At 56.1% G+C, this 25,395-nt stretch overlaps 2 protein-coding genes across 2 annotated transcripts; one reads left to right on the top strand and one right to left on the bottom strand.

The window, feature by feature from the left end:
• Positions 1–1,418, top strand: MIEN1 (migration and invasion enhancer 1). The gene is made up of 4 exons (XM_027626441.1): positions 1–159; positions 262–359; positions 800–876; positions 956–1,418. The coding sequence occupies exons 1-4, from the start codon at positions 71–73 to the stop codon at positions 1,037–1,039; spliced, it is 348 nt and encodes a 115-aa protein (XP_027482242.1). The 5' UTR covers positions 1–70; the 3' UTR covers positions 1,040–1,418.
• ERBB2 (erb-b2 receptor tyrosine kinase 2) lies at positions 1,041–25,323 on the bottom strand. Its single transcript, XM_027626440.2, has 27 exons — positions 25,047–25,323; positions 18,427–18,578; positions 17,359–17,572; positions 16,433–16,567; positions 16,099–16,167; positions 15,789–15,904; positions 15,504–15,645; positions 14,479–14,598; positions 14,025–14,151; positions 12,342–12,415; positions 12,163–12,253; positions 11,777–11,976; positions 11,266–11,398; positions 11,088–11,178; positions 10,280–10,440; positions 8,013–8,060; positions 6,445–6,583; positions 6,239–6,361; positions 5,882–5,980; positions 5,414–5,599; positions 5,123–5,278; positions 4,933–5,008; positions 4,470–4,616; positions 3,965–4,062; positions 3,576–3,764; positions 3,043–3,295; positions 1,041–2,910 (listed from the first exon to the last, which is right to left on the bottom strand). The coding sequence occupies exons 1-27, from the start codon at positions 25,117–25,119 to the stop codon at positions 2,540–2,542; spliced, it is 3,783 nt and encodes a 1,260-aa protein (XP_027482241.1). The 5' UTR covers positions 25,120–25,323; the 3' UTR covers positions 1,041–2,539.
• Positions 25,324–25,395: the final 72 nt, after the last annotated feature.

The following is a 25,395-nucleotide window of genomic DNA, read 5'->3' as shown; positions in this document are numbered from 1 at the left end:
CCCCGCCCTGTCACGTGCTCGCAGCGTCGCGTCACACCCGGAAGCAGCGGCTGAAGCGGAGTCAGGAGCAATGAGCAGGGAGCCGGGGCCGACGTCTGAAGCGCCCCCTCCCGGGGAGATTGAACCGGGTAGTGGGGTGCGCATCGTGGTGGAGTACTGGTGAGCGTCTCCGGCTTGTGGGGTGTCCGGACCGAACGGGGGTGGGTCCACGGGAGGCCCCTACCCCGAAACCCAGGCAGAGCCCAAGCGTCTTGTCCCTAGTGAACCCTGCGGATTTGAAGCGACCTACCTGGAGCTGGCGAGTGCCGTGAAGGAGCAGTACCCTGGCATTGAGATCGAGTCGCGCCTTGGGGGCACAGGTGAGGCCCGCAGAACACCTGCTGAGTCAGTGTTCTAAATCTCAACTCTACCACTTTCTAGCCCTGGAATTGGCTGTTTTATATCGTGGCCAGCAGTGTCTGGCACATAGTAAAATGTCCAGCCAACTCGAGGCCCCTTCCAAAGGTGAGGGGGGACACAGATGAGGCCTGTAGGGAAAAAAAGGGTGAGACTGTAGAAGGGTTGGAGGGGAGGGAGCCCTTCGTTGAGTTATGAAGCCGGAGTTCAAAGGACACACAGGTAACGCCTCCCTCGGGTTCCTTGGCTTGAGCCGGGGTTGGGAAATGGCTCAGAGAACTAGTCTCCCGAGGGGCTGACTGAGACATGAAGGAGCCTGTCTGAAGTCTTAAGGAGTGTGAGAGCCTCTCCTGACTTGCCTGTTCTCAGCATACAGTTCATTCATTGATTTATTTAATACCAGGGGCCTTTGAGATCGAAATCAATGGACAGCTGGTGTTCTCCAAGCTGGAGAATGGGGGCTTCCCTTATGAGAAAGATGTGAGTATTTACAATGTCGGGAGGCCCCGGTCCACCCTTCCCCTGCAATGGATCATCCCATTCCACGTCTGCCCTCTAGCTCATTGAGGCCATCCGAAGAGCCAGTAATGGAGAACCCCTGGAAAAGATCACCAACAGCCGTCCTCCCTGCGTCATCTTGTAACTACACGTGATTCTGGGTTCCTGCTCTGTTCTGGGACCCAGGCCTTGGTCTCCCATTTGGTCCTGCTGAGGGCTTCCCACTGCCTCTTTCCCCTCACTTGGGTCCTGGTAAGCTAAGACACTCTGGCCTCCACTTTGTCCCTTTGGGTACCAGGAGGGAATAGAAGCTGCCGTGGTCTTGGGGGTGGGAGAGAGACTTTCTCCATGGACATTTCCACAGCCACCTTATACCCCCTTCCCAGGATCAGTGCCCAAGAAAGTGTGCTCCACACTGTACCTTAGCCACACCGGTCAAATGCCACGACAGTTCTAACTTCCCTTCCACTAGCCCTGGGCAGTGTCAGCTATTGGCAATAAAGTGACACTACAAGACACCTGTACCAAACTAGTGTTTCTGTGTTTGGTGTGTGGGGGGGGCGGGGGGCATTGGTAGCACAGGCCAGCCCAGCCTTTATACCACCAGGGGGGCTCTGCTGGGTGGGTGGACTTTTTCTGGATAGTTACTTCTAGTTAATGATCTCCTCTCTCATAGCCAAGGCCATGAAAATGAGTCTCTTCTTTCCCCTCCCTCCTTTCCCCCCTCCCCACAGGGAGGAAATAATCCCCATTCCGGTGGGTGGCCTTAGGAATTCATTTTTTCTAACTAGAATGATCTGGTTGTTAAAGGGCTCACAGATCAGAATCCCAACTTGAAGATTTCCACCCCCCCACCAGCCCAAAAGCCAGGAAACAGGATAGGCTCCTCATTCAAGCTTTCTTGATTCCTAGCCACTTCCTCCAGGAAAAGATGACTTGAGTGTTAAGTTAGGTGAGCAGTAAGGGTTGGCACAGAGCCACCCGACATAGGCTGCTGCCCAGCTGTTTTCCAAAATGTATTTGCAAATGGAGAAAGTGGGTGTGGAGAAAGGACACCCTTCCCCCAACCCCAGGTTCCCACCCCCCCCCCACAATACCCACTCTCCCCGAGTCCTTATTTCATCTTTAAAAAATAAAAAGTAAAAACAAAACAAGAAAAGCACTCTGTACAAGGACTGGATCTGGGCAGCTTTGCTGCTCCCTTCTTCCTGGGTGCAGAGGTGGGTCTCAAGGACAGTCTCTGAATGGGTTGCTCTTGTTCCTAAGACACTCCCTTGGAGCCTCCTCCTCTTCTAGGCTCAGCTTCCCTAAGTCCTTCAGTGTCAAGATCTGGAATAAGAGAACCAGGCTGAGCTGCTCCCTCCAATGAGGAGACTGGCTGTGGCATCCATGGGACCCAAGAGTTGGCTGAGGCAGGGCTCCGAAGTTGGTAAAGACTCCCCAGTGCTGTCCTCTCGACCAACCAGGCTGGGCCCCTCTCAGCCACCTGGGATTTGGAGGAGGAAGGAAGGTTCCTGGTATGGCAGGATCCCCTGGATGTGGGCCAAAGGCCCATTTCCTGCCTCATCCCGACTCAGGCCAGAAATCAGGCCTTCCCCACTCCCTGAGGGTTCAGCGGGGCCTCGGCAGACTTGGGCCTTTTGGCTCACACTGGCACGTCCAGGCCCAGGTACTCAGGGTTCTCTGCTGTAGGGGTCCCTTCAAAGGTGCTGGGTGGAGAGCCCCGCTCTGATGGGTCCTGGTCCCAGTAATAGAGGTTGTCAAATGCTGGGCTGAAGGCTGGAGGAGGGTGGGGCTGAGGGGGAGCCCTGCCCCGGGGTGCCAAGTACTCAGGGTTCTCCACAGCACTCCCAAAGGCAAAAACGTCTTTAACAACCCCATTCTTGCCAGGGGAGAGAGTCTTGGGGGACAGAGTCTTGGGCCTTTCCAGAGTGGCACCGTCAGGTCGAGAAGGAGGCAGAGGGCCTTCTAGGGGCGAGGGGGGCTGTGGCCAAACCTCTGGCTGATTCACGTATTCTGAAAGGGCAAGAGGAGGGGGCTTGTTAGGGGAAGGAACCTCCGTGTCCCAGCTACTACTACTGCCCCCACCCCCCCAACTCCCTCCCCCACTTCCCTCCCAATCTCTCAGCTTGGGCCTGGATTCCATACCAGGCTGAGGACTGCAGGTCAAGGGGGCAACGTAGCCATCAGTCTCAGGGGGCAGGGGTACTGTAGGGTCCTCGCTGTACCGCTGTAGAGGATTGGGGTCCTGTGGCGGAAGGCTATGCAGCCCCTTGGATGCCCCCATTCCCAAGTCGCCATCAAACACGTCAGAGCCAGCCCCCTCTGAGGGTGCCAGTGGAGACTTGGGGGGCTCCTCCTCAGAGGGCTCCAGTCCCAATGTCAGCTCACCGCCGCCACTCTAGAGACGAGAGAAGGTTATGATGGGGTCATTCATGATCTGGGATGGAGACTCCATGGGAGGTGACAGGGTCACAGGAGATAAACAGGTCACCACTGAGGTTCAACACAGTCACCGTGGAGAGCAGGAGGTCAAGGGTTGGAAGGCAGGAGGAGTCCTCAGGGATAATGGGGTCTCCGTGAGAGGTGACTGTTGGGAGGGGTGACATAGGAGGAAGGGACCCTAGTCCATGGGGGAGGTAAGTATACCCACGCACCACGGTGTGACCGAGGGCACTGACCCTGGTGGATGAGCTGCGGTGCCTGTGGTGGGCCGGGCCCCCAGCACCTGGGGCAGGGTCTGGGCAGAAGAACCCCTGCTGGGGTACCAGGTACTCCTCAGCATCCACCAGGTCCCCCATGTCATCATCTTCCAGCAGCGAACGGTAGAAGGTGCTGTCCAACGGGCTGGCGGGGCCCAAGTCTTCATTCTGGGGAGGAGGGAGACAGTGTGGCGGCCTCCCCCCAGCCCCGCACACAGCCTCCCTAGGAGGGCTCAGGGAAGACAAGGTCTGACAAATCAGGCAAGGGCTGGGCTCAGAGGCCCAGGGCCCGAATCCTCTCCCTTCCCACCTTCTGTGGGACAGTGCTCTCTAGTCACAGGCAGGGATGGAGTGGGAAGGCCCAATACCTGGATGACCACAAAGCGCTGGGGGTCCCTGGCCATGCGGGAGAATTCGGCCACCAACTCCCGGAACCGTGGTCGACATTCAGAGTCTATCATCCAACCTGGGGGCAGGACGGGGCTCAGCATCTCAGTTCCGGCGCAGCCTGTGTGCGGCCCCACTCCCTCCCTCTCCGGTCTGGTTTAGACAACCCCACCACCACCACCCAGCTAGTGGAGCCCGAGCCCCCGGGTGGTAGAGAAGAGGTCTTAGACTCAGGTCCTGAGCTAAATCGTTTGAGAATCTCTACTAGTTTCCCCTTTCTATTTTGCAGAGAAGTCTCTTCCTAGCCGGTCTTCTAGAGCTCCTCTGGCCTGGTACTGTAAAAGGGAAGTGAGACCCTTCCGAGGCTCCTTTAACCATACTAGGGACCCTGCTTGCTCTTGGTCCCCTCCCATCCCCCTTAGAGGCCCCTCCCCCGCCCCACCTCCCATCCCTCCTCCAGGCAGGCAGCACAGCTCAGCCACGCACATTTGACCATGATCATGTAGACATCAATGGTGCAGATGGGGGGCTGGGGCAGCCGCTCCCCCTTCTCCAGCAGGTCAGGGATCTCCCGGGCTGGGATCCCATCATAAGGTTTGGCTCCAAAAGTCATCAGTTCCCACACAGTCACACCTGGGGCAGAGATGGGGGTAGGGTTGTGGGGGGTGCCGACAAGAGGGCGCTTTAGTGCACTGAGCCCCAGAGGCTCTGCCCAAGAGCCTGGCACCACGGGGAAAGATGGGGGGGTGCAACACTGAGGGGCAGGAGCCACCCAGCCTTTCCCTAGTCTCAGGGCAGTGCACAGACCCTGGCAGCCCCTTCCTTCCCTCCCACATTCATGTCTCCATTAATTCTCCCTTTCCTGCTCTCTTCCTCCCTCCATGCCCGCCCCCCGCCCCGGGCCACAGCTCCTGGTCCACCCCTCCTTCCAACCCTCCCGGCCACACACCGTAGCTCCACACATCGCTCTGGTGGGTGAACCGCCGGCGGAGAATGGACTCCAGCGCCATCCACTTGATGGGCACCTGGGAGAGCAAAGAGGTCCTCAAACTAGGTGTTGTGGGGAGACGGCTGCTCTTAGAGTTCTCCCAGGGGCCAGGCCGCACCCCACCTTGCCTCACCCTGCTCCCTCCTCTCACCTTGCCCCCATCCGCGTGGTACTCGGTCTCATCAATGTCCAACAACCGAGCCAGCCCGAAGTCTGTAATCTTGACATGGTTGGGACTCTTGACCAGCACGTTCCGGGCAGCCAGGTCCCTGTGCACGAGCCGAACGTCCTCCAAGTAGCTCATCCCCTGCGATCAGAGGCATCTATGTGGACCACACTCTGGCCGTATTCTCCCAGAAAACCTCCCCATCCTAGCCCTGTGTGGAGACGGAGGCTTGCCTCCAAGGACACCCGCAGAGCCCAGGCTCCCCTAAGTACATACCTTGGCAATCTGCACACACCAGTTCAGCAGGTCCTGGGAGCCTAGGCGCCCGCGGTGCTCTCGGACATGGTCTAAGAGGCAGCCGTAGGGCATAAGCTGTGTTACCAGCTGCACCGTGGATGTCAGGCAGATGCCCAGAAGGCGGGACACATATGGGGAGCCCACGCCAGCCATCACGTATGCTTCCTGGGGGCAAGGGTACGCGCTGAGAGGGTGTGGGAGACCACAACCCTGCAACCACCACACACCCCTCTTTGAGGGCCAAGGCATCACTGGGGACCCTCACTCAATCCAACCCCATCCGTCACGAACCAGAACCATGGCCCACAGGCATAAGGTTAAGAGTCGAGGTTTGGGGGACCACAAAGTGTCTCCTCAAACCCCAGTGAGGAGAGAGAGACCAGAGCCCAGACCTGCAGCCTGGGGTTCCCTCCTATACTCCCGGCTGGAGAGGGTGGAGGGACTCACATCCAAGATTTCTTTGTTGGCTTTGGGAGATGTGTTTTCCCTCAACACTTTGATGGCCACTGGGATTTTCACATTTTCCCCATCAGGGATCCAGATGCCCTGGGCAGAGAGAGGAGGATGTGAGCAGGAAGAGGGCACACCAGATCCAATCTGTAGTCATCCAGAAGGTTCTTACTTGTGCTCTGAATGCCCTTCCCACCCTGGGGCCAACCCCACAATTTAGCCCCACTCTCCACTCCCTTTACCCTTGGTCCAGCCTCCAATCCACCAAACAGCACCCCCCGCCTCCGCTCTCCGCTGCCTTCCCCACAGAAGGCTTGTACACACCCCGACGCATCCTCTGGGACTGCCCCTGACCTTGTAGACTGTGCCAAAAGCTCCGGATCCAAGCACCTTCACCTTCCTCAGCTCTGTCTCTTTCAGGATCCGCATCTGAGCCTGGTTGGGCATCGCTCCGCTAGGCGTCAGTGGCTCCACCAGCTGGGGTGAGGGGGGCAGCATGTCAGTGAGAGAGGCTGGGCCGCAGACTCCAACCCAACAGGGAGGCCCTCAGACTGCCTCACCTCGGTTTCCTGCAGCAGCCTCCGCATCGTGTACTTCCGGATCTTCTGCCGCCTTCGCTTGATTAGGATGCCGAGGACTAGCCCCACGACCACAGCCAGCAGAATGCCCACCACAGCGGCAATGATGGATGTCACAGGGCTGGGGGCGGGAGCCAGGGTTAGGGAGTGGGGACCAGGCTGGGCCATGAACGGATGAAGGACAGGCATGCAGGTCACTGGTATTTAGAAAGGGAAGTTGGGCGGGGGGGCGGCGCCTGGATGGCTCAGGTCTCCTGGAATCAAGTCCCCTGTCGGGCTCCAAGCTCAGTGGGGTGTCAGCTTGTTCCTCTACCCCACCCCCGCTCATTCTCTCTCTCTCTCTCTCTCTCAAATAAATGAAAATCTTAAAAAAATGGGGGGGGGGGAGTTGGAAGGGCGACCCATGGACTCCATACTCTTTTTCTTACTCAAAAACCTCCCTTGGCTCCAACCACCTTGCTGGACACTGAGAGCTATCTTTAACCCCGTCTCCAAACTCTGTGCCTTCCCATGGCTCTGGCCTAGGACTCTGAAACTTCCTGACAAAAAACACCAGGGAGCTGGTTAATGTACGCGAGTCTGGAGCCCCTGGTGGTATGGGGTGGGGCCCAGGAATGCGCACCCAGTGATTCTGATGTTTGAGCCAAATTTTTCACCCATAGGTCATGATTTTCTACACCTCCCAGCCTTGGTGCATTCCGTTACTTCTGCCTGGACCACCATTTCTCCATGGGGTCATCATTCCAAGACTCAGCTCATTCTGGGACAAATGAAGCTCCTCGGTGTTGACCCCACATCATCACCATCCTTGCCCCCCTCCCTTGCTTGGCCAAAGCCTGGCACATCACAGATCTCTGGTGAATGCTCGTTTCACAGACAGATTGCCGCAGACACACTCCAATCTGTTTTTGTCCCCAGAGTCTTTCCCAAAGCTCCCCATTGCCCAGAAATCAAGTCCAACCCTGTGGCCCAGTAGTGAGGGAGGATGTGTGCCCTAACCTGACTCGGACTTCACCCCTTCCTCCCTTCTCTGTGCTCACTCAGTGGCCCACGACACCAGAACCTTCGAACAAACACAGCCTAGGTTTTCCTGACACCTCCCCCACCGTGCCACCTGGCTGCTTTCTCCCTAATGCCCCGTTTCAGGGCCTGGCTCAAATGCCACCTCCTCCTTGAAGCCTCCTGCCACCCGGTTAAGACTTCATCATTTGCGCCAGTGCAGCTGCACTCTTTTCTCAATCTACCTTTTGTCCTAGGGGGTTGAACGCTGCCTGCGTCCCTTACGAGACATCTAGCTACTCAAGGGTGAGGAGGTACTGGGGAGGTCTTCGCCATCTTTTCCTGTTCTCCACCCCCTAAGCATCCTAAGGAGGTCCTCCATCCACTTGCTGAAGCAAACTGAAAGGGGAATCAACAGTGGAAGCCTCGGCTGGGAAGGGACAGGTATCATGTCAGGAGACCCCCCTCCTCCTCCCCCGCAGCAGTGACCACCCAGGGGCCAGTAGGGGGCTGAGGGGCAGCATAGGGTGTGTCCCGGGGGCCGGGCTGACCTGGCTCTCTGCTCGGCGGGGCAGCCCCTCTCGTCCAGGTCTGCACAGCTGCAGGAGAGAGAGTCTTGTCAGCAAGGCTGGGAACCACCACCTGGGCTCACTCCAGCCTCACAACCATCCCAGGATGGGTGTGGCTGGGTTATTACCCCGTTTGACAAAGGCAGACACTGGACTCAAGGTCACCAGTGCTGTTTCTACCACCCCACAAGGGGATTCCGTCTCCGGCCTTGAACTCGCATTTCCTGCTCCCCTCCACCTCCCTGTGGTAGGTAGGAACTGCGGGGCACTCAAAGGAGCATCAAGTCCAAAAGCACAGCCACTTCCTCTGCAAAAGAATGCCAGGGTAGTAAACTGGCCCAACTTCTGCAGAGGACAGTTTGGCAATACCTAGTGAATCATGTCTGTGACCCGGCGGTTCCACCTGTCAGGATATACCCTAAACATGCCAACACCTGTACGCCAGGGGGCTTGCACAAGATGCTCACTTGTACATGGAACTCAAGTGCAATAAACTGCAATAAAAAGGAAAAGAAAAGAGAAAGAAAAAGAAAGAAAAAAAAAGAGAAAAAATCAGTATCTCTCAACAGGGACATAGTTAAATACTACATCTGTGCTGCAGATGGAGTAGTTAAAAAAAAACAGGAGGTAGATCCTTGTGCATTCACAAGAAAGGACCCCAAGATACATAAACTGGGGGGTGGGGGGAGAGAAGCAAAGTACAGAACAACGTGTAGAGCATGATCCCATTTGCGTTAACAAATGCATGCACGCAAACCTGACTTGTGTATGAGATGAAATATAAAACTGCTATTTCTCGACCATTTTTGACCTCCAAAAACAGCAATCTTACAGGACTCAAACCAAATGTAAATGTAATATATGTCTATGTAAACGTGTAGAGAAAAGCCTGGAAGGATGCACATACCGAAGTGAATCTGATGGTCCTCCCCAAGGGAATGGAACAAAAGGGCACATTTGCTTTGCAATATTTATACTTTTGTATTGCTGAAAATGTTCATCATAAGGATGTATTTCATGTGTCTCGTGTAATTAAAGACAACTAAATGAAAAAAAAAAAAAAAGAATAGGGTAGAGCACCATGTCAGGACATGGAAAAACACTGCAAGATTCTGTTAAGTGAAAAAAAAGCAGGAGCGCCTTGGTGGCTCAGTGGGTTAAGCGTCTGCCTTCGCCTCAGGTCATGATCCCAGGGTCCTGGCATCGAGCCCCACACTGGGCTCTCTGCTCAGCAGGGAGCCTGCTTATCCCTCTCCCCCTGCCCCTGCCCCCCCTTCCTGCGTGTGCTATCCCTCTCTCTCAAAAATAAAAATAAATAAAATCTTGGGGCGCCTTTGTGGCTCAGTTGGTTAAGCGACTGCCTTCGGCTCAGGTCATGATCCTGGAGTCCCGGGATCGAGTCCCACATCGGGCTCCCTGCTCAGCAGGGAGTCTGCTTCTCCCTCTGACCCTCTTCCCTCTCGTGCTCTCTATCTCTCATTCTCTCTCTCTCTCAAATAAATAAATAAAATCTTAAAAAAAAATAAAATAAAATCTTAAAAAAAGAGAAAGAAAGCAATCTGCAAACAACATCTGTGGTCTATGATCCCATTTTAGTAAAAAAAAAAGTATGTTAGAATGTACACAGATAAAAACAATTAGAGAATAATAATATATATTAACATATAGTTTATATATTATAATAACATGTATGTTAGAATGTGCACAGATAAAAACAACTGAGTATTTGTATATATTTAAATACATTTTACATGTTATAATAATAATTATATGTTAGCATGGGCACAGGTAAAAACTGGAGAAAAAATATTACAAATTATTAACAGTGGGGATAGAACTGTTAACGACATTCATTTACATTTCATGTTTTCATTAAAAAATTTTTAACAAGGGCGCCTGGGTGGCTCAGTCGGTTAAGCGTCTGCCTTCAGCTCAGGTCATGATCTCCAGGTCCAGGGATGGAGCCCCAATCGGGTTCCTGGCTCAGCAGGGAGTCTGCTTTTCCCTCTGCCTCTCACCCATGCTCCTGTGCTCCTGCCCTCTCTCTATCTGTCTCTCAAATGAATAAAATCTTTAAAAAAAAATTTTTTTTTAACAACACGTGTTACTTTAAGGATCAGAAAAAAAACAAAAACAAAACTAAGAGACTCAGGATAAGCAAAGGCAGAGTTATCCCCCTTTTACAATAAGAGCCCCAGAAAGGCTCCTGGACAAAGCTCTCCCTCCTGCAGAAAAGGCCCTCAACTCACGAGTGGGTGCAGTTGATGGGACACGGCTGGCACGTGCCCTCCTCATCTGCAAACTTCCAAATGGGCATGAAGGAGAGGTCGGGTTTCACACCACTGGGGCAGCGAGCCACGCAGAAGGGAGGGTCCTTGTAGTGGGCACAGGCCACACACTGGTCAGCTTCCTGGGAGGGGAGGAAGGGTTTGTAGGGGGCTGGCACCGACACCCCCAGGGCAGCAGGATCCGGCCCGTGTGTCCCATTCGGGCTTCCCACGGCCACTCGACAGCACGTGCCCCCCCACTCCTGGGACAGCCCAGACCCGCTGGGTCTCCCGCCCCAGGTCCCAAAGAACCAGAAGTATTACTTAAGATACAACAGCAAGTAATAGTAACTAATTTATAGCAAATCTTTCTTGTGCTTGGGCACTGCACCAAACCCTATTTTAAGTTCATGCTTACTACCTTCCAATGAGGTAGCTCCTCGTGAGATTCGTTTTACAAATGAGCAAACCAAGGTTGGAAGCAGGGCCTGGATTTGAATCCAGGTAATCTCGATGCCTAAGCGCATAGGTCTGACCACCTCGGCACAGCAACAGCCAAGCACACAGCCCCCCGTCCCGGGCCTCTTGCGTAGTCCGAAGGGTCACGGGCCACCACATAACTCCTGCAGTCCTCAGCGTCCCCAGCCTACTTCCACCCTCCCACTTCTCCACCCTCCCGCCATCCAGGTCTGAACTTGGAACGCTCTCCTGAGACAGTCCACCAGACTTGGCCTTGCTTCCCTCCTGCCCTCACTGCCCTCCAAGCAGCTCGAGCCCACCGGCAACTCACCGCCCCAAAGCAGGTCACTGAGCCATTCTGGGGCCGGCACTCGGAGTGACATGGCAGACAGTACCTGTCCTTCACATATTCCCGGGGTAGCCTGATGGAGGGGGTGGCTGATGAGGGGGGGGTCTGGAAGGAGCCCTGTGCCCTCTCCCTGGCCACCCCCCTGCCCCGCCCCGCATACCCCTGCATTACTCGGCATTCCTCCACGCACTCCTGGCCCCGAAGGAATTGGCTGCAGTTGACGCACTGGGTGGGCCCCGGACCCCAGCAGTGCCCATGGGCGCACAGCGGGTAGCAGGCCAGGCCCTCGCCCACTGCAGTCAGTGAGGAGGAAGGGGTCAGAGGGGCCACTCAAGGGAGGTTCCAGGTCCAAGTGACCCAGGGGAGGAGGCTGGGGCGGGGGGGTGGCCGTGGCCCGGAGCAGTGGGCACAGGTGCTGGGCAACGCGGGGGAAAACAAAGAGCTGAGGTTCCAGGGCCAGAGAGGAAAGGGAAGGCAGGGGACGCCAAGGCGGTGTGGCAGGACCCAGCCGGAAGCCATGCCCAGAGGTCAAGCCAGCCAGAGCTGTGTCAGGAATGGGGCAGCAGGGACGGGCAGTCTGCACGAATCTGAGATTGCTGCTGCTAGGCCACCCCGGGCACCCCTGCGTGCTGGCAGACGGGGAGCGTGCGGTGCCGGGCTCCCTGTCTTACCACACTCGGCCTCCGGCCGGTTGGCACTGTAGAGCAGGGCCTGGTGGGGGTTCCGGAAGAGCTGGTCCCAGGGCACCGTGTGTATGAAGCAGAGGCGGGTGTTGCGATGGATGAGGGCCAGCCCACTGCCCAGTTCCCTCAGTGAGCGCAGCCCCAGCCAGCTGATGCCCAGCCCTTGCAGGGTCAGCGAGTAGGCGCCGCTGTGGGAGGAGTGCTCGGCTGTACCACGGACCCTCCCTCGTGGGCAAGGGCTGCCCTCACCTTCCTCCCGTCCCCAGCACACTCGACAAGCTCCCGTGGGAACACTACTGCTGGGGTCCCCGGGGAACAGGAGTGCCCCCCACACCCAAAGCCTCTCCTCGGGCCCCCCCTTTCCCGGTGCTCACTCATGCAGAACTCGTCCCCGGATGACTCGCAGGTTCTGGAAGACACTGAGGTTAGGAAGGCTGTCTGGCCACGCTGAGATATACAGGTAACCTGCAGGCACAGGGGGAGGCTAGGGGTGTGGCGACAGGAGGACGACCCCCAACCCCGTCAGAGCAGGACGCAGAGAGGCAAAGCCCACCTGTGATCTCCTCCAGAGCCTCAAACACTCTGAGCTGCTCAGCCTGGAGGGGGGCAGTGTTGGAGGCTGGGTCTCTAAAAGGAGGATTAGGAGAGGAGTCAGCAGGGCCGGGGGGGGGGGGGCGCATGACCCCCAGAGCTGGCCCAGCCACTCTCCCCCATCCCCCTCCATTAATGACTTCACTTAAACCCTTTGCCCATCAAGCCCGGCTGTTTTCATCCTGAGTTTCAAAGCCCAGGCCCTAGTTTGGCAGGGTCTGTCAAAACAGTATTTATATCCTTTGATCTAGAAATCCTACTTCTAGGAATGTGGCCTAGACAGACATTGGCTCCTGTTCCCAGAGACATGTACAGCACAGAACCGTTTGTAAGACCAAAAACTGAAAACCACCTAGACACCCATCAGTATAGGGGAGCTGTTAAATATAAATGCCATCTACCCTGACTAGAGATGAAAACTAACATTTTAAGAGCGCTTAAAAAAGTAAAAAAGGGTACTCAGTATCCGCCAGGCACTGTTCTAAGAGTGTATGAATATCATTAACTCATTCAAACGTTATAACCACCTTAGGAGGTGCCCCCGTTTTACAGGCAGGTCACATGATTAGAAAATGGGGGAGCCAGGTTTCAAGCCCAGGCCGCCTGGCTCCTGAGCCTGGGCTCTTAGCTGCTAACTCTTAGCTGCACCTGCCCCACAGCTGTTGAAAGCACAAGGCAGCTCGATACGAAGTGCCATGACCAGCTCTCCAGGGCAAGAGGCAGACAAGGCTCACGATGAGCTCCCGCTTTAAGTCCAGCTCTTCAACAAAATTACAAAGGCTTTGTTTCTCTGTGCGTGCCCATGTATGTAGAAATAGTCCAGGAGAACCCACACAAGCTGTAAGCAGTGGTTTCCTCTGGAAAGGGGAATAAAGCTGCAGGAAAGGTTAAAGGGAATTTTTTCTCTTTTTTTAATATGTATTTTTATTGAAGTCTAATCCACATACAATAAAATGCACAGTTTTAATGTACACTTTGAGAAGTTTTGACAAATGCATTCCCTCATGTATCCACGACCCCAAATGATACACAGAACATTGCCATCACCCCAGAAATTTTATTTTGCGTCCCTTCCCAGCCCCACCCCACCCCAGGGACAACTACCGTTCTGATTTCTATCACCACAGAGTGGTTTCGCCTGTTCCAGAACCTCACATGAAGGGAACCGTGCCGTGTGTCCAATCTCCTGCCTGGCCTATTTCGCGGAACATAATGTTTTTGAGCCTCACCCGTGTTGCCATATCTATCAATAAGTAGTTTGTTTGTTTTTATCGCTGAGAATTCCATTGTGTAGATATACCACCATCTATTTACTCCTTCACCTACTGTTATACATTTGCATTGTTTCCAGCTATTATGGGGGCTATTATGAATAAAGCCACTATGAATTCAAGGAGAATTTTACTTTGTCTGGATGGCTTGACTTCCATACAAGTGCACATTCGTGAAGAACACATCACTGATGAAAACAACCCCCCGCCCAGGCCCCACACCCTCTGGTCTCCCGCTTGCTTCTTTTGCATTTCTGGCCTCCCACCTGTCTCCCAGCATCCGCCAGAGATGCTGCCACTTCTGGGCCGGAGTCGGTGACCGTCCTGATGCTCCGCAGACCACTGTACCCACCCTTCACTCCACATAGCCTTACCCCTCAAAGCTCTCTGGCAGAAACGCCAGGCTCCCAAAGACCTTCTTGCAGCCGGCAAACTCTTGGATGTTGGCGCTGGTGACCGCCCTCACCTCCCGCAGGTGCTCCATGCCCAGGCCGTAGCACACTGTGGGGAAGGGCAGGCGGTGAAGGGGCCATCTCAGCCCCCACACGGAGCACCAGGGTCTCAACCTCCAGGGCCCCCTCCACACCCCCGAGGTTTAGAGAAGACACCAGCATCTTCTAGCTCTACCGGCCCCCACATGCCCGCTCACACACTGACAAGAGATATGGGGGAATGCGTGGGGCTGATCCAGGGAGGGCCAGGACAGAGACAGTGGAAGGGAAGGACCCCCAGGAGGGTCTGAAGAGGGACGGGACAGCAGACTAGGCCGAGCTGGGTGTGCAGAAGGACAAGAAGGACAGACTGGCTCAGGGTGTGGCCGGCAGTTACCTCGGGCACAGGGCTTGCTGCACTTCTCACACCGCTGTGTTCCGTCCTCAGCCGTCACCTCTTGGTTGTTCAGGGGACAGACCAGAGTGCAGGAGCCCACGTCCGTAGACAGGTAGTTGTCTGAGGAGATGGAGACCGTGGGTCCATGTGCCCTGGCCCTTCACGCCACACCACGAGCCATGTCACCGTGCCCACAGAGTATGATAGTATCGACCAATACTGAAATACCCTTACTTGACATTCATTTACGCCTCAGAACAACCCTATGTGATGGGCAGTGAGACTCCCATTTTGCCAAGAGGGAACCAAAGCAGTTTTACGTAAATTACTCTAGGTCATTGTGCTATGAAGTGGAGAAGCCAGGAGTTGACACAGTCTGTCTCTGCATTTTGAACTCTGACCTACCACGGGGAGGGTATGACTAGCACCCGAGAGCCCACTCCCATCTCCCACGACAGGAAAAAAAGAGGGCCCCACGTCCAAGGTCAGTTCCCAAATGCACATCATAAAGAAGGGAGCTGTTAAATAAGACTCTGATCAATCTAGACTATTGAATAAAAATTAGCATTTATTTGGGAGTGCTTAGTATGTGCCAGGCACTGTTATAAGAGCTTTACAAGGATTAACTCATTCAGGGGCGCCTGGGTGGCTCTAAAGGTTAAGCATCTGACTCTTGATTTCTGCTCAGGTCATGATCTCAGGGTCCTGAGATTGGCCTGCACCGGGCTCCGTGCTCAGCAGGGAGTCTGCTTGAGATTCTCTCCCTCTGCCCCTCCCCTTGCTCTCTCTCTCTCTCTCTCTAAAAATAAATAAATAAATCTTTTAAAAATATGTGAACTCCTTCAAACGTTATAACCACCTTATAAGGTGCCCCCGTTTTGCAGATGAGAACATGAAGGCACAGCAGGCAGGTCACATGACTAGAAAATGGGGGAGCCAGGTTTCAAACCCAGGCCTCCTGGCTCCTGAGCCTGGGCTCTTAGCGGCTGCTCTCAGCTGCACCTGCTCGCCTCCCTGGCACTCACATGGACAGGCGGTCACACAGCTGGCCCCGAAGGTGTATCGGCCCTCGGGGTTGGGCATGGATTCGAAGGTGTCCGTGTTGTAGGTGACCAGGGCTGGGCAGTGCAGCTCACAGATGCCACTGTGGTTGAAGTGAAGGCAGGCCTGGGGGGGTGACGAGGGGGACAGGGACAGGCAGCTGGTGGTCACCGGGCTGTTCTTCCCTGGTGTGCAAGGGGCAACAGGGCCGTAGCAGGTGGGGGGGCCCCTCCCCTTGAGCCCACCCTGGGGCCCCATGGGGCACATACCAGGCAGTCCGAGTGCTTGGGGCCTGTGCAGCCAGCCGCACACTGCTCATGGCAGCAGTCGGTGGGCTTCGGACCTTTGCAGCGGGCACAGCCGCCGGCACAGACCGTTCGCGTCACTGTCACACAAGGGGCAGGATGAGGCTGGGGCGGTCACCCGGGCACCAGACCCTCCCAGGCATCACTTTTCTACGACAACCTCCCGCTCCAGGGAAGACGCCGAGACCTGGTAACCCCCACCCCCCCGCCCTGTGTCCCCTTTCCTCCACTCGGCCCCCTGCCCCCCCAGATTCTGGGCCTCCCTCAGACTCACAGCTCTGACAGTCCCCGGAACTTGCTCCCCAGCAGTGGGGGTCTTTACAAGCTGGAGAACAGGGTTGGCCTGGGGAGACAAAGAGAGGGACAGAGACCAGGAGGCAGAAAGCACCGTGAGGGAGAGACTCGGCAGGAACCAAGGACCCTAGGCGCAATCTGGAAGCAGAGGGAGGCAGGACGGAGGGCCCCAGAGATGAAGAGACACGGAGAGACTTGCAGGAGAGGAATGGGGCAGACAGAGGAAATGGGCAGTGTTAGTGCAGGGATGGGGAATGGGGGCAGTGTACGCCAGGAGTCTGGGGTCGCCGGGCTTCCCGAGAAAAGTGGCTTACAGGCCCGAGAGCGGTTGGTGTCTATCAGCGTGAGCGCAAGCTGGTTGTTCTTGTGGAAGATGTCCTTCCACAAAATCGTGTCCTGGTGGCAGAGCTGTGGGTTCCGCTGAATCAACACCCCTCCCTTCAGGATCTCTGTGGGGTGAGTAATAATCAGCGCCTTCCTTTCCTGCCTAGCACCTTCTGCCCTCCCGTGGGGCCCCCCTGACTTCTTTAGAGGGAAGCAGGCATCGTAAATCCGCCCCAGGTTCCCCGAGGATTAGAGAAGGCACCAGCATCTTTTAGCTCTACCAGCCCCCTTCCCCGCCCCCCACACACATGAACAACCTGGGACCCAGCGATGGGTGCGTTGTCCATGACCCAGTCCAGATGTCCATGCCCCTCTCTCCTGTCCTCCCACCTACACCCTGTGCACACTGCTTCGTGGTTAAAAGAGACTCCGGAGTCTGAAAACCAGCCTCACCACTAACTAGCTATGTAACCTTGAGCAAGTCACGCATCCTCTGTAAACCTTTTACAGTTTTCTCATCTGTAAAAAGAGCGTAACATTGGTGCTTCCTTGCAAGATGACAGCCCCAAGATGGGATCCTGTGTGCAAAGTAACCAGCCACAGAGTCTGGGATACTGTCAGCTCCGGGGCTGCCACATACAGTTACACAGGTTGTTCACTGCACATGGGTACTCGGCCAAGAAGTGGAGAAACCTCAGCCTGTATCCTCATTATCAAACTGTGCAGGCTTGTACAAGCCGTGACTTTCTGGGAAGAAGGGAAACCTTTTTCTAATCTTCACCATGGCACCTTCCCTAGCTCCACCTGCATCTGTCCTGAAGGGATGTGAGTTCTATTCACATGAAGCCTCCCACGGCTAGAGGTGGCCCTTGTCAGCTCCCAAGAGTGAGAAGGTGTCGGTGACAGTGATGACCACCTGTGAGGCTTCGAAGCTGCAGCTCCCGCAGCCCTCCTGGGGCAGCCCCTGCCGCAGAGGCGCCCCCCTCGGGCGGCTCTCCATTGTCCAGCACGGCCAGGGCGTAGTTGTCCTCAAAGAGCTGGGTGCCTCGCACGATTCGGAGCCTCTGCAGCGGGACCTGTCTCACTTGGCTGTGAGCAATGAGCACGTAGCCCTGCACCTCCTGGATATCCTGGGAGGGAAGGGGGTCAGGTGGGGCTGAGACAGGCCTGGGTCCCGGAACACTACCAAGGCCTCCTCGGGGTTACCAAGGGCTTGGGGATCTGGGGCCAAGCCCCCGTCCACTGAGAAGTCCAGCTCTCTCGGGCATAAAGTAGAGATCAATGCCCCTCTCCACCTCCCCAAGCCAGATTCTTGTAGGGTCAAGACAGATAACCGGTGGGGGGGGAGCACTCTGTGAACTGAGAGCAAGCACCCCACCCTCTGCATCTCAGCTTCCTCGGCCATGAAAGGCAAGACCTGCCTGAGAGGATGTCCGTGATCTGACCCCGCATCACACACGTGGCCCCTCTCCAGGCCATGGTGACCACAACCCAGCAGGCTGGATCTCTCTCTCTCCCCTGCTCATGACCCTTTCACACACATTTCCCATTTGATGGTTTCCCAGAGGGGAGTCAAAGTGTGCTTATTGCTTCCAAAGCCAAGGGCCAAGACCACATTCACAGGCCTTGTCAGTAGCAGAACAGGATCTAGAACCCACACCTCCCAGCTGCCTGCTCGCCACCCCAGGCAGGTCAGGGACAGCAGCTGGGACAGGGGAGGGGATCATGCTGGCAAGAGAGCAAAAAAATTTAGCACAGAAACAGGGGCATCCACCCCGCGATGTCCGTGGCCCGCCATGTCATACAGAGGGAGTCAACTGGTCTTGCAGTAGAACAGACAGGGGGCAGACATCAGAAAGAAAGTTCTTTCCAGTTGAGGAACCACAAGAGGAAAGGGAGGGCAACCTCTTCTCCCACCCACTTGTAGGCATAGGGCTCCGCTCAGCTGGAAGCAGGGCCTGGCTGGGTCACCCAGGGGCCTCACCTGCAGGAAGGACAGGCTGGCATTGGCAGGCAGGTAGGTGAGCTCCAGGTTACCCTGTACCACTTGACAGGCCTGGTAGAGGTGGCGGAGCAGATCCAGGTGGGTCTCGGGACTGGCTGGGAGCCGCAGCTTCATGTCTGTGCCAGTGCACACTGGCAGGAGGGAGGGCATGGGTCAGAGGGCACTGCCCGGGGAGCTTCTCCAACCTGGCCCCTCCTCTACAACCTCCCGCCCCCTGCAGAGAGTCGTGCCATCTCGGACCCCTCCTCCCATGTCCCTTGCACCTGCAAGAGGCACAAGAGCAAAAGAAGGTTTGCAAGTTTGGGAAGAAGAGGGAAATCCAAGGAGAGGCCCCTTCTAACTTGGCCCATCCTGAGCATCCGGAGGGGGCCCCATTGTGCCAGCCCTGGGGAGCCTGCCCGCCTGATCCAGGGTGTTGGCTGGCAAAGAAAGCCTCCCTTTGTCCCAAAGGCCCGATTCATGGCCAAGGGGTAAAAATCCCCCAAGAGAGGCCATGATGAATCATGAATCTTCTGGATACCCCCTGCCCCTCTCCCAAGCAAACAAACTCAGGGCATTCTCCCCACCCCATTCCAATACCACCCACATGCCAACCTCTTGGCAAGGGATATCCACCGCCACAATGCCACCCAGAAAGGGAAGGAGGGTCGGATAGAGTCATAGCTAGGGCATGGGGACCCCCAAGGGCCTGGTCACTGCAGGGACCTCTGGAATTCCCCTAGGCAGAAAAAAAGGAGCATCAGACGCCAACAATGGGCATCCGGACCCAGGCTACAGATCCTGGGCCAGAGCGATGCCTCCTCTAAGGACTCCGATGCTGGTACTTCACCCCTGCCTCCTCCTCAGGGCACGGCTCCAGAACCAGCTGGCAGAATCTGTGCCACGAAACGCCTGCCACAAGGGCACCACGTCAGCCCTGCGTACCTGCCCGGTGCCGGCCATCAGCCAAGGGGCATCGAGATGAACTGCCTCCCCAGCCTACCTGCACCCCAGCGCGGTGTCCCTGAGACCAGAAGGGCCTACGAAGCCCAGGGACATAGAAGGGGTACGCCACCCCCGCTGAGGGGCTACTATGGACAGCCACTGGCACTGCGCCTGCCAGTAGGGGGGAGATTAAAGTGCCCAGTTGAACTCGTTTTTCTGCTCTGGTGAGAAGATGAATCACCTGGCGCGTCTTGCCCAGGAGGGTGTGCCGGGCGAGGGGGGGGGCGGGCGGAGGGCCCCCCAGAGACACAGGCCCACAGGTGCCTGCACCGCCTCGATTTCCTGTGGGCCGCCACCCCACCTCCCACAGCCTACAGGGGGACAGCAGGGGCTGACTCCAGGGTCTGACACCAGGGCTCCTGCTCTCCCAGCAACTTGGAGCCTGAAGTCCAATCCTAGGGGTGGGGGGGGGGGTAACAAGAGATACCCTCTGCCTCCAGAACACTGGGCAAAGGCTGGTGGGGCAAACCCCTGGGGTTCCTGCCTGGGCCAATGGGCCATGAGCTGACAGCCTCCCAGTAAAAGCCAGAGTGGTCTCTTTTCCCACCACTTTGGACAGACAGGGAAGGAAGCAAAGAGGGAGGAAGGAGAGGGCCCAGAAATAGAATTCAAGGGTCCTCCCCGCCAGACTCCCAAGAGAAACAGGAGCTGGGGGTGGCAGGCCAGGCCCAAAATAACGCCCGCTGCTAGGGCCTCCTGCAGCCCGGCAACCTCAGCTGCTTTGTAGGCACAGCTGTCTTTAGGCCCAGACCCCAAAGCTCTGGCCCAAGCTCGGGACAGGGACAGGCAAAGCTGGGGGAGAGGCTGTCTCCACCCCCTGTGGCCCTCTGCCACCTCTGAGGGACACCAGCTGCGGCAACCAGGCAATAGGAAAACATCAACAATGGGAACACCGAGGGCAGCCACATTAACTGAGCACCTACTGTATGTGGCCAGGCCATCTGGGTGGAGCCTCTTAACGTCCTTCAGAGGCTGAGACTGCAAACTCTGTCTTGCAAAGAAGGAAGCTGAGGCTGACAGGGCTAATTCTCCTGAGATCATAAAGCTCATAAGCGATAGAGGCAGGATTTGAACTTGAGTCTATCTGACTTTAGATCCTACATTCTTAACTGGACACGGACAAAATCCCCCCACGCCCGGTGCAAAGGGAAATACACACTAGGTCTACTGATGTCACTGATAAACATACAGGCTCTGGGCAGGGCAGGGTGGCTGGGCTGAGCTGAGGACCATAAAGACTGGTAGCCCCGCCCCACTAGTGAGTTTGTTTGTGGCTGATTTGAGTCTAAGATTCTTTAAGTGTTTGCAACAGCTGGTCAAATTGGTACAGAGACGTACTCTGCCAGGGAGCTGGAGGCTTGCAGGAAAATTCCCCCACCAAGCTGACATGAAGCCAAGAAGGGCCTCTTGACACCTCCCCTACCTCTCCACCTCTGTCCCCTTCACCATGAAGCTCAGCCCCTCCCACCCACTCCCCTTCTCCTCACCAGTCTCCTCCTCTCCTCACCAGTCCCCATATCCTCCCAGCCTCCATTGACTTTTGGGGCGGGGGGTTGGAGTCCTGTTCTACACCGGAGGGCTCTGTGTGTCCAGGACACCTGACTTTCAGGAGCCCCAACCTCCAGCTCCCTGGTTCAGCACTATGAGGCAGGACCAGCCCAACACCAGGTAAGAGTTGGCTGGACGGATGGATGGATAGATGGATGAACGAAATCCAATCCAGAACTCCCAAACTAAAAGGGACCAGTTGGAAGTAGTGGTGTCCATGCCTCTGCTCAAAGGCTGTTCAGGGTCCTTCATATCCCTCTGGCTGAACTTCAGTTCGGTCCCCGCTCTGGGGGTGCTCTCAAGAGGGTTCCTTCCTCCCCACCAGACTTCAGCCCCAGATGCTTCTCTTGCTCATCAGCAAGAAATACTTCCTTTGGTTTCCATGAACACTACACCTGCACCCCCAAAGCTCACCTCCCCCAGACCCAAAGGGTAAGAGCCCATTCCAAGGATGCCCAGAACTCAGCCACCACACACACCTGGTGTATCAAGGCCAATATCAGACGAGGGCCTGGGCTCAGGGTCATTAAACCAGAACCCTAGCCGGGCTGCTCATGTGTGACCTTGAGCAAGTCCCTGGACCTCTGGGGCAGAGTCCATATCAGATTAATCTCTATGCCCAGCAGTGCCTGTGACTTTGTAGGCACTCTCAGTATTAATGACCTGAACTTGGCTGAAAGGATGGGATAATAAAACAGTAACAATTCTTACTCTCTGCAGAGAAGTTAAATGACAGTTAAATGAGATAATGAATCAAAAAGCAGTCTGTAAACACGACAAGGCTTTGTAAACAGAACTGAGGCAACAGAAACATTGGCTATAATAATTCTCCCACTCCTGAAGAGCACACACTCCCCGTCCTACGTGGGCTCTCTTCCCAGGGGTGGGGAAGAAAGGTGGCCCCAGCAAGAGATGGAGGTGTCACCCCAGAGGGTCTTCCGACAGGCAGACAGTGTCGGGGGATCTCTTTCCAGATCATTTCAGCACCCAGGGGCAGGCACAACTAGCTGGGCCCTACTCCAGCCCTCCACCCCAGCCCCCTACTGGCTCCTCATTGCTTCTACTCCAGCTGTCTCCCTCACCCACAGCCCTGCAGGGCCCCCTGGCTTCTGCCCTGTCCCTGCTCTCAGCGCCCGGGGGGCACGAGAGGAAAGCAGCATGGGCTGGACCGGGAGGGAGAGGACCTCGGCGGGCCCCGGCTCACTCCCCTTTCTATAGCCTGGATAAAGGAGGTCACTCACCTGAATTAGAGTAGCACCTGTACCCCAGTCTGGCTATACCTGTCTGCCCCTGAGGCTTTGCTCACCCCATTCCTGTTGAATAGGATAAGACTTCAACCAACTCTTAATGCCTCCTCATTACACATTATTGGGTCTAGACATATTTGGGTCACTAGGAAGCCTTGGATAAGTCACTTCACTTCTTCGAACCATGTGTGCCCACTTCACTGGATTGTTGCAGAGATGAAATGAAACCGTCCATGGAAAAGAACCTGGCGTATGGGAAGCACATCGCACGTGTTTTTGTTTTTGTTTTTTTTTAAGTTAAGGCAAGATAAGTTCACATAGCAGAAGTATGGGTAATTCCAAACCATGAGAAAATAAAAGGTGCCTTTGTATTTGGAATGTGATGTGTTTTCTCTGTTTGCATTTCATTCTAGCTTTTCAACTGGTTTTTTTTCCCCTTGAATATTAAAATGAAGCTACTTTCCCCAAGTATAGTAAAAAGGAAGTTGCTGGAAGAATCGTCTGGGAATGAAAATAATGAGCTCTGCAAGATAAGAAGTATGTGTTTGCTGCACTTAACAAAACTTTGACCTCTAAGAACGGATCCTAGGGGTGCCTGGGTGGCTCAGTCGGTTAAGTGGCTGACTCTTGATTTTGGCTCAGGTCATGATCTCAGGGGTCGTGGGATCGAGCCTCCACATAGGGCTTGGCGCTCAGCGGGGAGTCTGCTTGAGATTCTCTTTCTCCCTCTGCCCCTCCCCCTACCTCCCCCTACCTCCCCCTCCCCCCATCTCTTTCTCTAAAATAAATAAATAAATCTTTAGGAATGGGTCCTGGCAAAATCCTGACCCTCTGGGTCCTCTCCATCTCCTCTTTCTCCCAAATTCCCGCCCTAGCCCTCAGCCCTGGGATACAACAGCGGTGCTGGAGGCAGCTGGGCAGGGCGCTTCCCTTGCAACCATTTTCTACCTGACACACCCAACATCTGTCTTTGCACCGAGCAGTGCCCATGGAAGGGTGAGAGCTACCTGAGGCGGCCCCAGTCGTCAGTGGGAGAACTGAACCCTCGGATCCTAGCACTGCAGCAACCCAGGCCACCGCCACCTGCTCAATGCGCAGGCCCAGGTGAGGGAGGCAGCAGCTCACTCTCACAGTGCAGCCTGGCCTCAGCCATCTCAGCAGAAGGTCAGGGCTGAGAAACAGGGAGAAGGACGGGCTCCCAGGAAAGTGGAGCCTCCTTACTCAGAAAGGTGTGGGGCCACCTCCCGCTGTTTATAGCAGATCTGGCCCAGCACCTTGAGGGAGTTCCTTGAGAGGGCAGAGTTCAGCTAAGTCCCCGGGCCAGCAGGGAGACTGCTGTTTGGCAACACAAAGCCCAGACACACACACAGGCCACACAACCCAGAACACCCTGGCATAGACATCCCTCTGATAACACAGCAATGCTCAGACAGAGGGGCCCTCGGGCAACACACAGTATGACACCCACCCCTTCTCCAGACTCCCTGACCAATGGAGACCACCCACTACTCCCAGAACACTCTCATTTTGTCTTCCCCGCAACCCAGTGATGCAGGGAGCAGTGTCCGCCATTGTTCAAGGTAGACTGATACAGTGATTTCCAACTTGTGGTTAGGGGCGTCGCAGCGTCTGGGATCCAGTCTTGGACCCACCACTTCCTTGATGCTATTTAGCTTCTTTAAGCCCAGGTTTTCACCTGGTAATGGGAATACTAGTAGGACTCCTCTTGTAGGGTTGGTGTGAGGATTTAAAGGAGGGAATGCTTGCAAACCACCATGCACCGTGCCTGGCACAGAGTACATTTCCAGCCCACGTTAGCTTTAATTGTCAGTGCTTCTAGATGGACAAGTGGGGCTTAACCCACACTGCCTCCACCACCACCCTTCCCCACACACAGCACGAGGGGAAAGGCAGGACAACCCAGCCCCCTGCTTACCCGCATCTGGCCCTATTTCTTTACCTTTCCTTCTCCACCCTAGCCCCCACAACTGCCCAGGAATCCCTCGCTTGAAACTCTGGCACTCTATGCCCCAGACCAGGAGACCCACCACCACCCCTCCGTGGCCCATGCTCTCCAAAAGTCACAAAGCGCACAGTCCCTGAGCTGGCCCTAAAGAAACTTGCTCAAAACAAACGTCTCCCCCTCCCCCCACCTCAGACTCCAGCATGAGGCAACTCTGCAGTCGGACCGGCCACCCTCTCCCGCCCGGCTCTGGCCGGACAGGTTGTTTTCTCCCCCACCCCCCCCCCCACACCCCGATCCTGCCTGAAACTGGAGGAACTAAACTCTACCGGCTGCGGGGAGTGGGGCGGGGGGCGGGGAGGGGGCGGGGGAGGGGCAGCAGAAGGGACCCCCCCCCCGAGGAATCCAGCCCAGTCCAGTCTGGAGGCGGAGGCTGCCAACTGGAAAGGCTTTGAGAAAGTTTGGAGGGGCTCAAGAAAGGGGAGAAAACACACACACGCACACACACACATCCCATGCAGTACACCCTCTGAGGGCAAACTTTCTGAACAATTTCAGAGAACTTTTGTGACAAGTTCCCAGAGCCGTCGCGGAGTCCGGAAAGCGCCAGTCTCTTGACTGGGACAGCTAGAGCCGCTTGGGCGTCCTCGCCCCCTGCCCAACCTTCCTTTGGCCCCCCCTCCCTGCAGAGGCCGGCGGCGGGGCGCGCCGGGAGCGTCCGAAACTGCGGATCGGGAAGCTAGTGTGGCCCCCTCTGCCCCCGCCTGTCCGGGGACTTGGGCGGGGGGGAGGAAGGAGGGGGGCGCCGGGCTGCAGGGTCGCGTCGCTGCTCCGCGCCCTCCCCACGCCAGACCCACCTTGGGTGCCCGCGGCTCCGGAGGGCAGGAGGGCGAGGAGGAGCCCCCAGCGGCACCAGGCCGCCAGCTCCATGGTGCTCACTGCGCCTCCGGCCCCATGGCTCGGGCTGGACCGGGCTGCGAAGGGGCCGGGCGGCCTGCCTGGGGGCTCTGCTCGGCTCTGGGGCACGACGCAGGGGACTCTCAACTCCACAACTTCATTCTTGTACTTCCTCAAGGCACCCCTCCTCCTCCACCTCCTCCGCCTCCAGTGATTGGGAGCGAGCGCGCTCACGGCTCGCCCCCCCCACCCCCTCCACCGCATTCCAGCGAGTCCCTGGGAGTGGCAACTCCCAGCTTCACTTTCTCC

The sequence above is a fragment of the Zalophus californianus genome, chromosome 16 (genome assembly GCF_009762305.2).
Source record: "Zalophus californianus isolate mZalCal1 chromosome 16, mZalCal1.pri.v2, whole genome shotgun sequence".
NCBI classification, from domain to species: domain Eukaryota; kingdom Metazoa; phylum Chordata; class Mammalia; order Carnivora; family Otariidae; genus Zalophus; species Zalophus californianus.
This window is presented reverse-complemented; position numbering and strand designations above follow the sequence as displayed.

Coding starts and splice junctions, on each gene's coding strand:
- MIEN1 (XM_027626441.1), top strand. CDS start 71: ATGAGCAGGGAGCCGGGGCCGACGTCTGAAGCGCCCCCTCCCGGGGAG. Junction 160..261: donor CGCATCGTGGTGGAGTACTG/GTGAGCGTCTCC, acceptor TCTTGTCCCTAG/TGAACCCTGCGGATTTGAAG. Junction 877..955: donor GCTTCCCTTATGAGAAAGAT/GTGAGTATTTAC, acceptor TCTGCCCTCTAG/CTCATTGAGGCCATCCGAAG.
- ERBB2 (XM_027626440.2), bottom strand. CDS start 25,119: ATGGAGCTGGCGGCCTGGTGCCGCTGGGGGCTCCTCCTCGCCCTCCTG. Junction 5,279..5,413: donor GGTGTGTGCAGATTGCCAAG/GTATGTACTTAG, acceptor CTCTGATCGCAG/GGGATGAGCTACTTGGAGGA. Junction 3,765..3,964: donor AGCGCTTTGTGGTCATCCAG/GTATTGGGCCTT, acceptor CCTCCTCCCCAG/AATGAAGACTTGGGCCCCGC.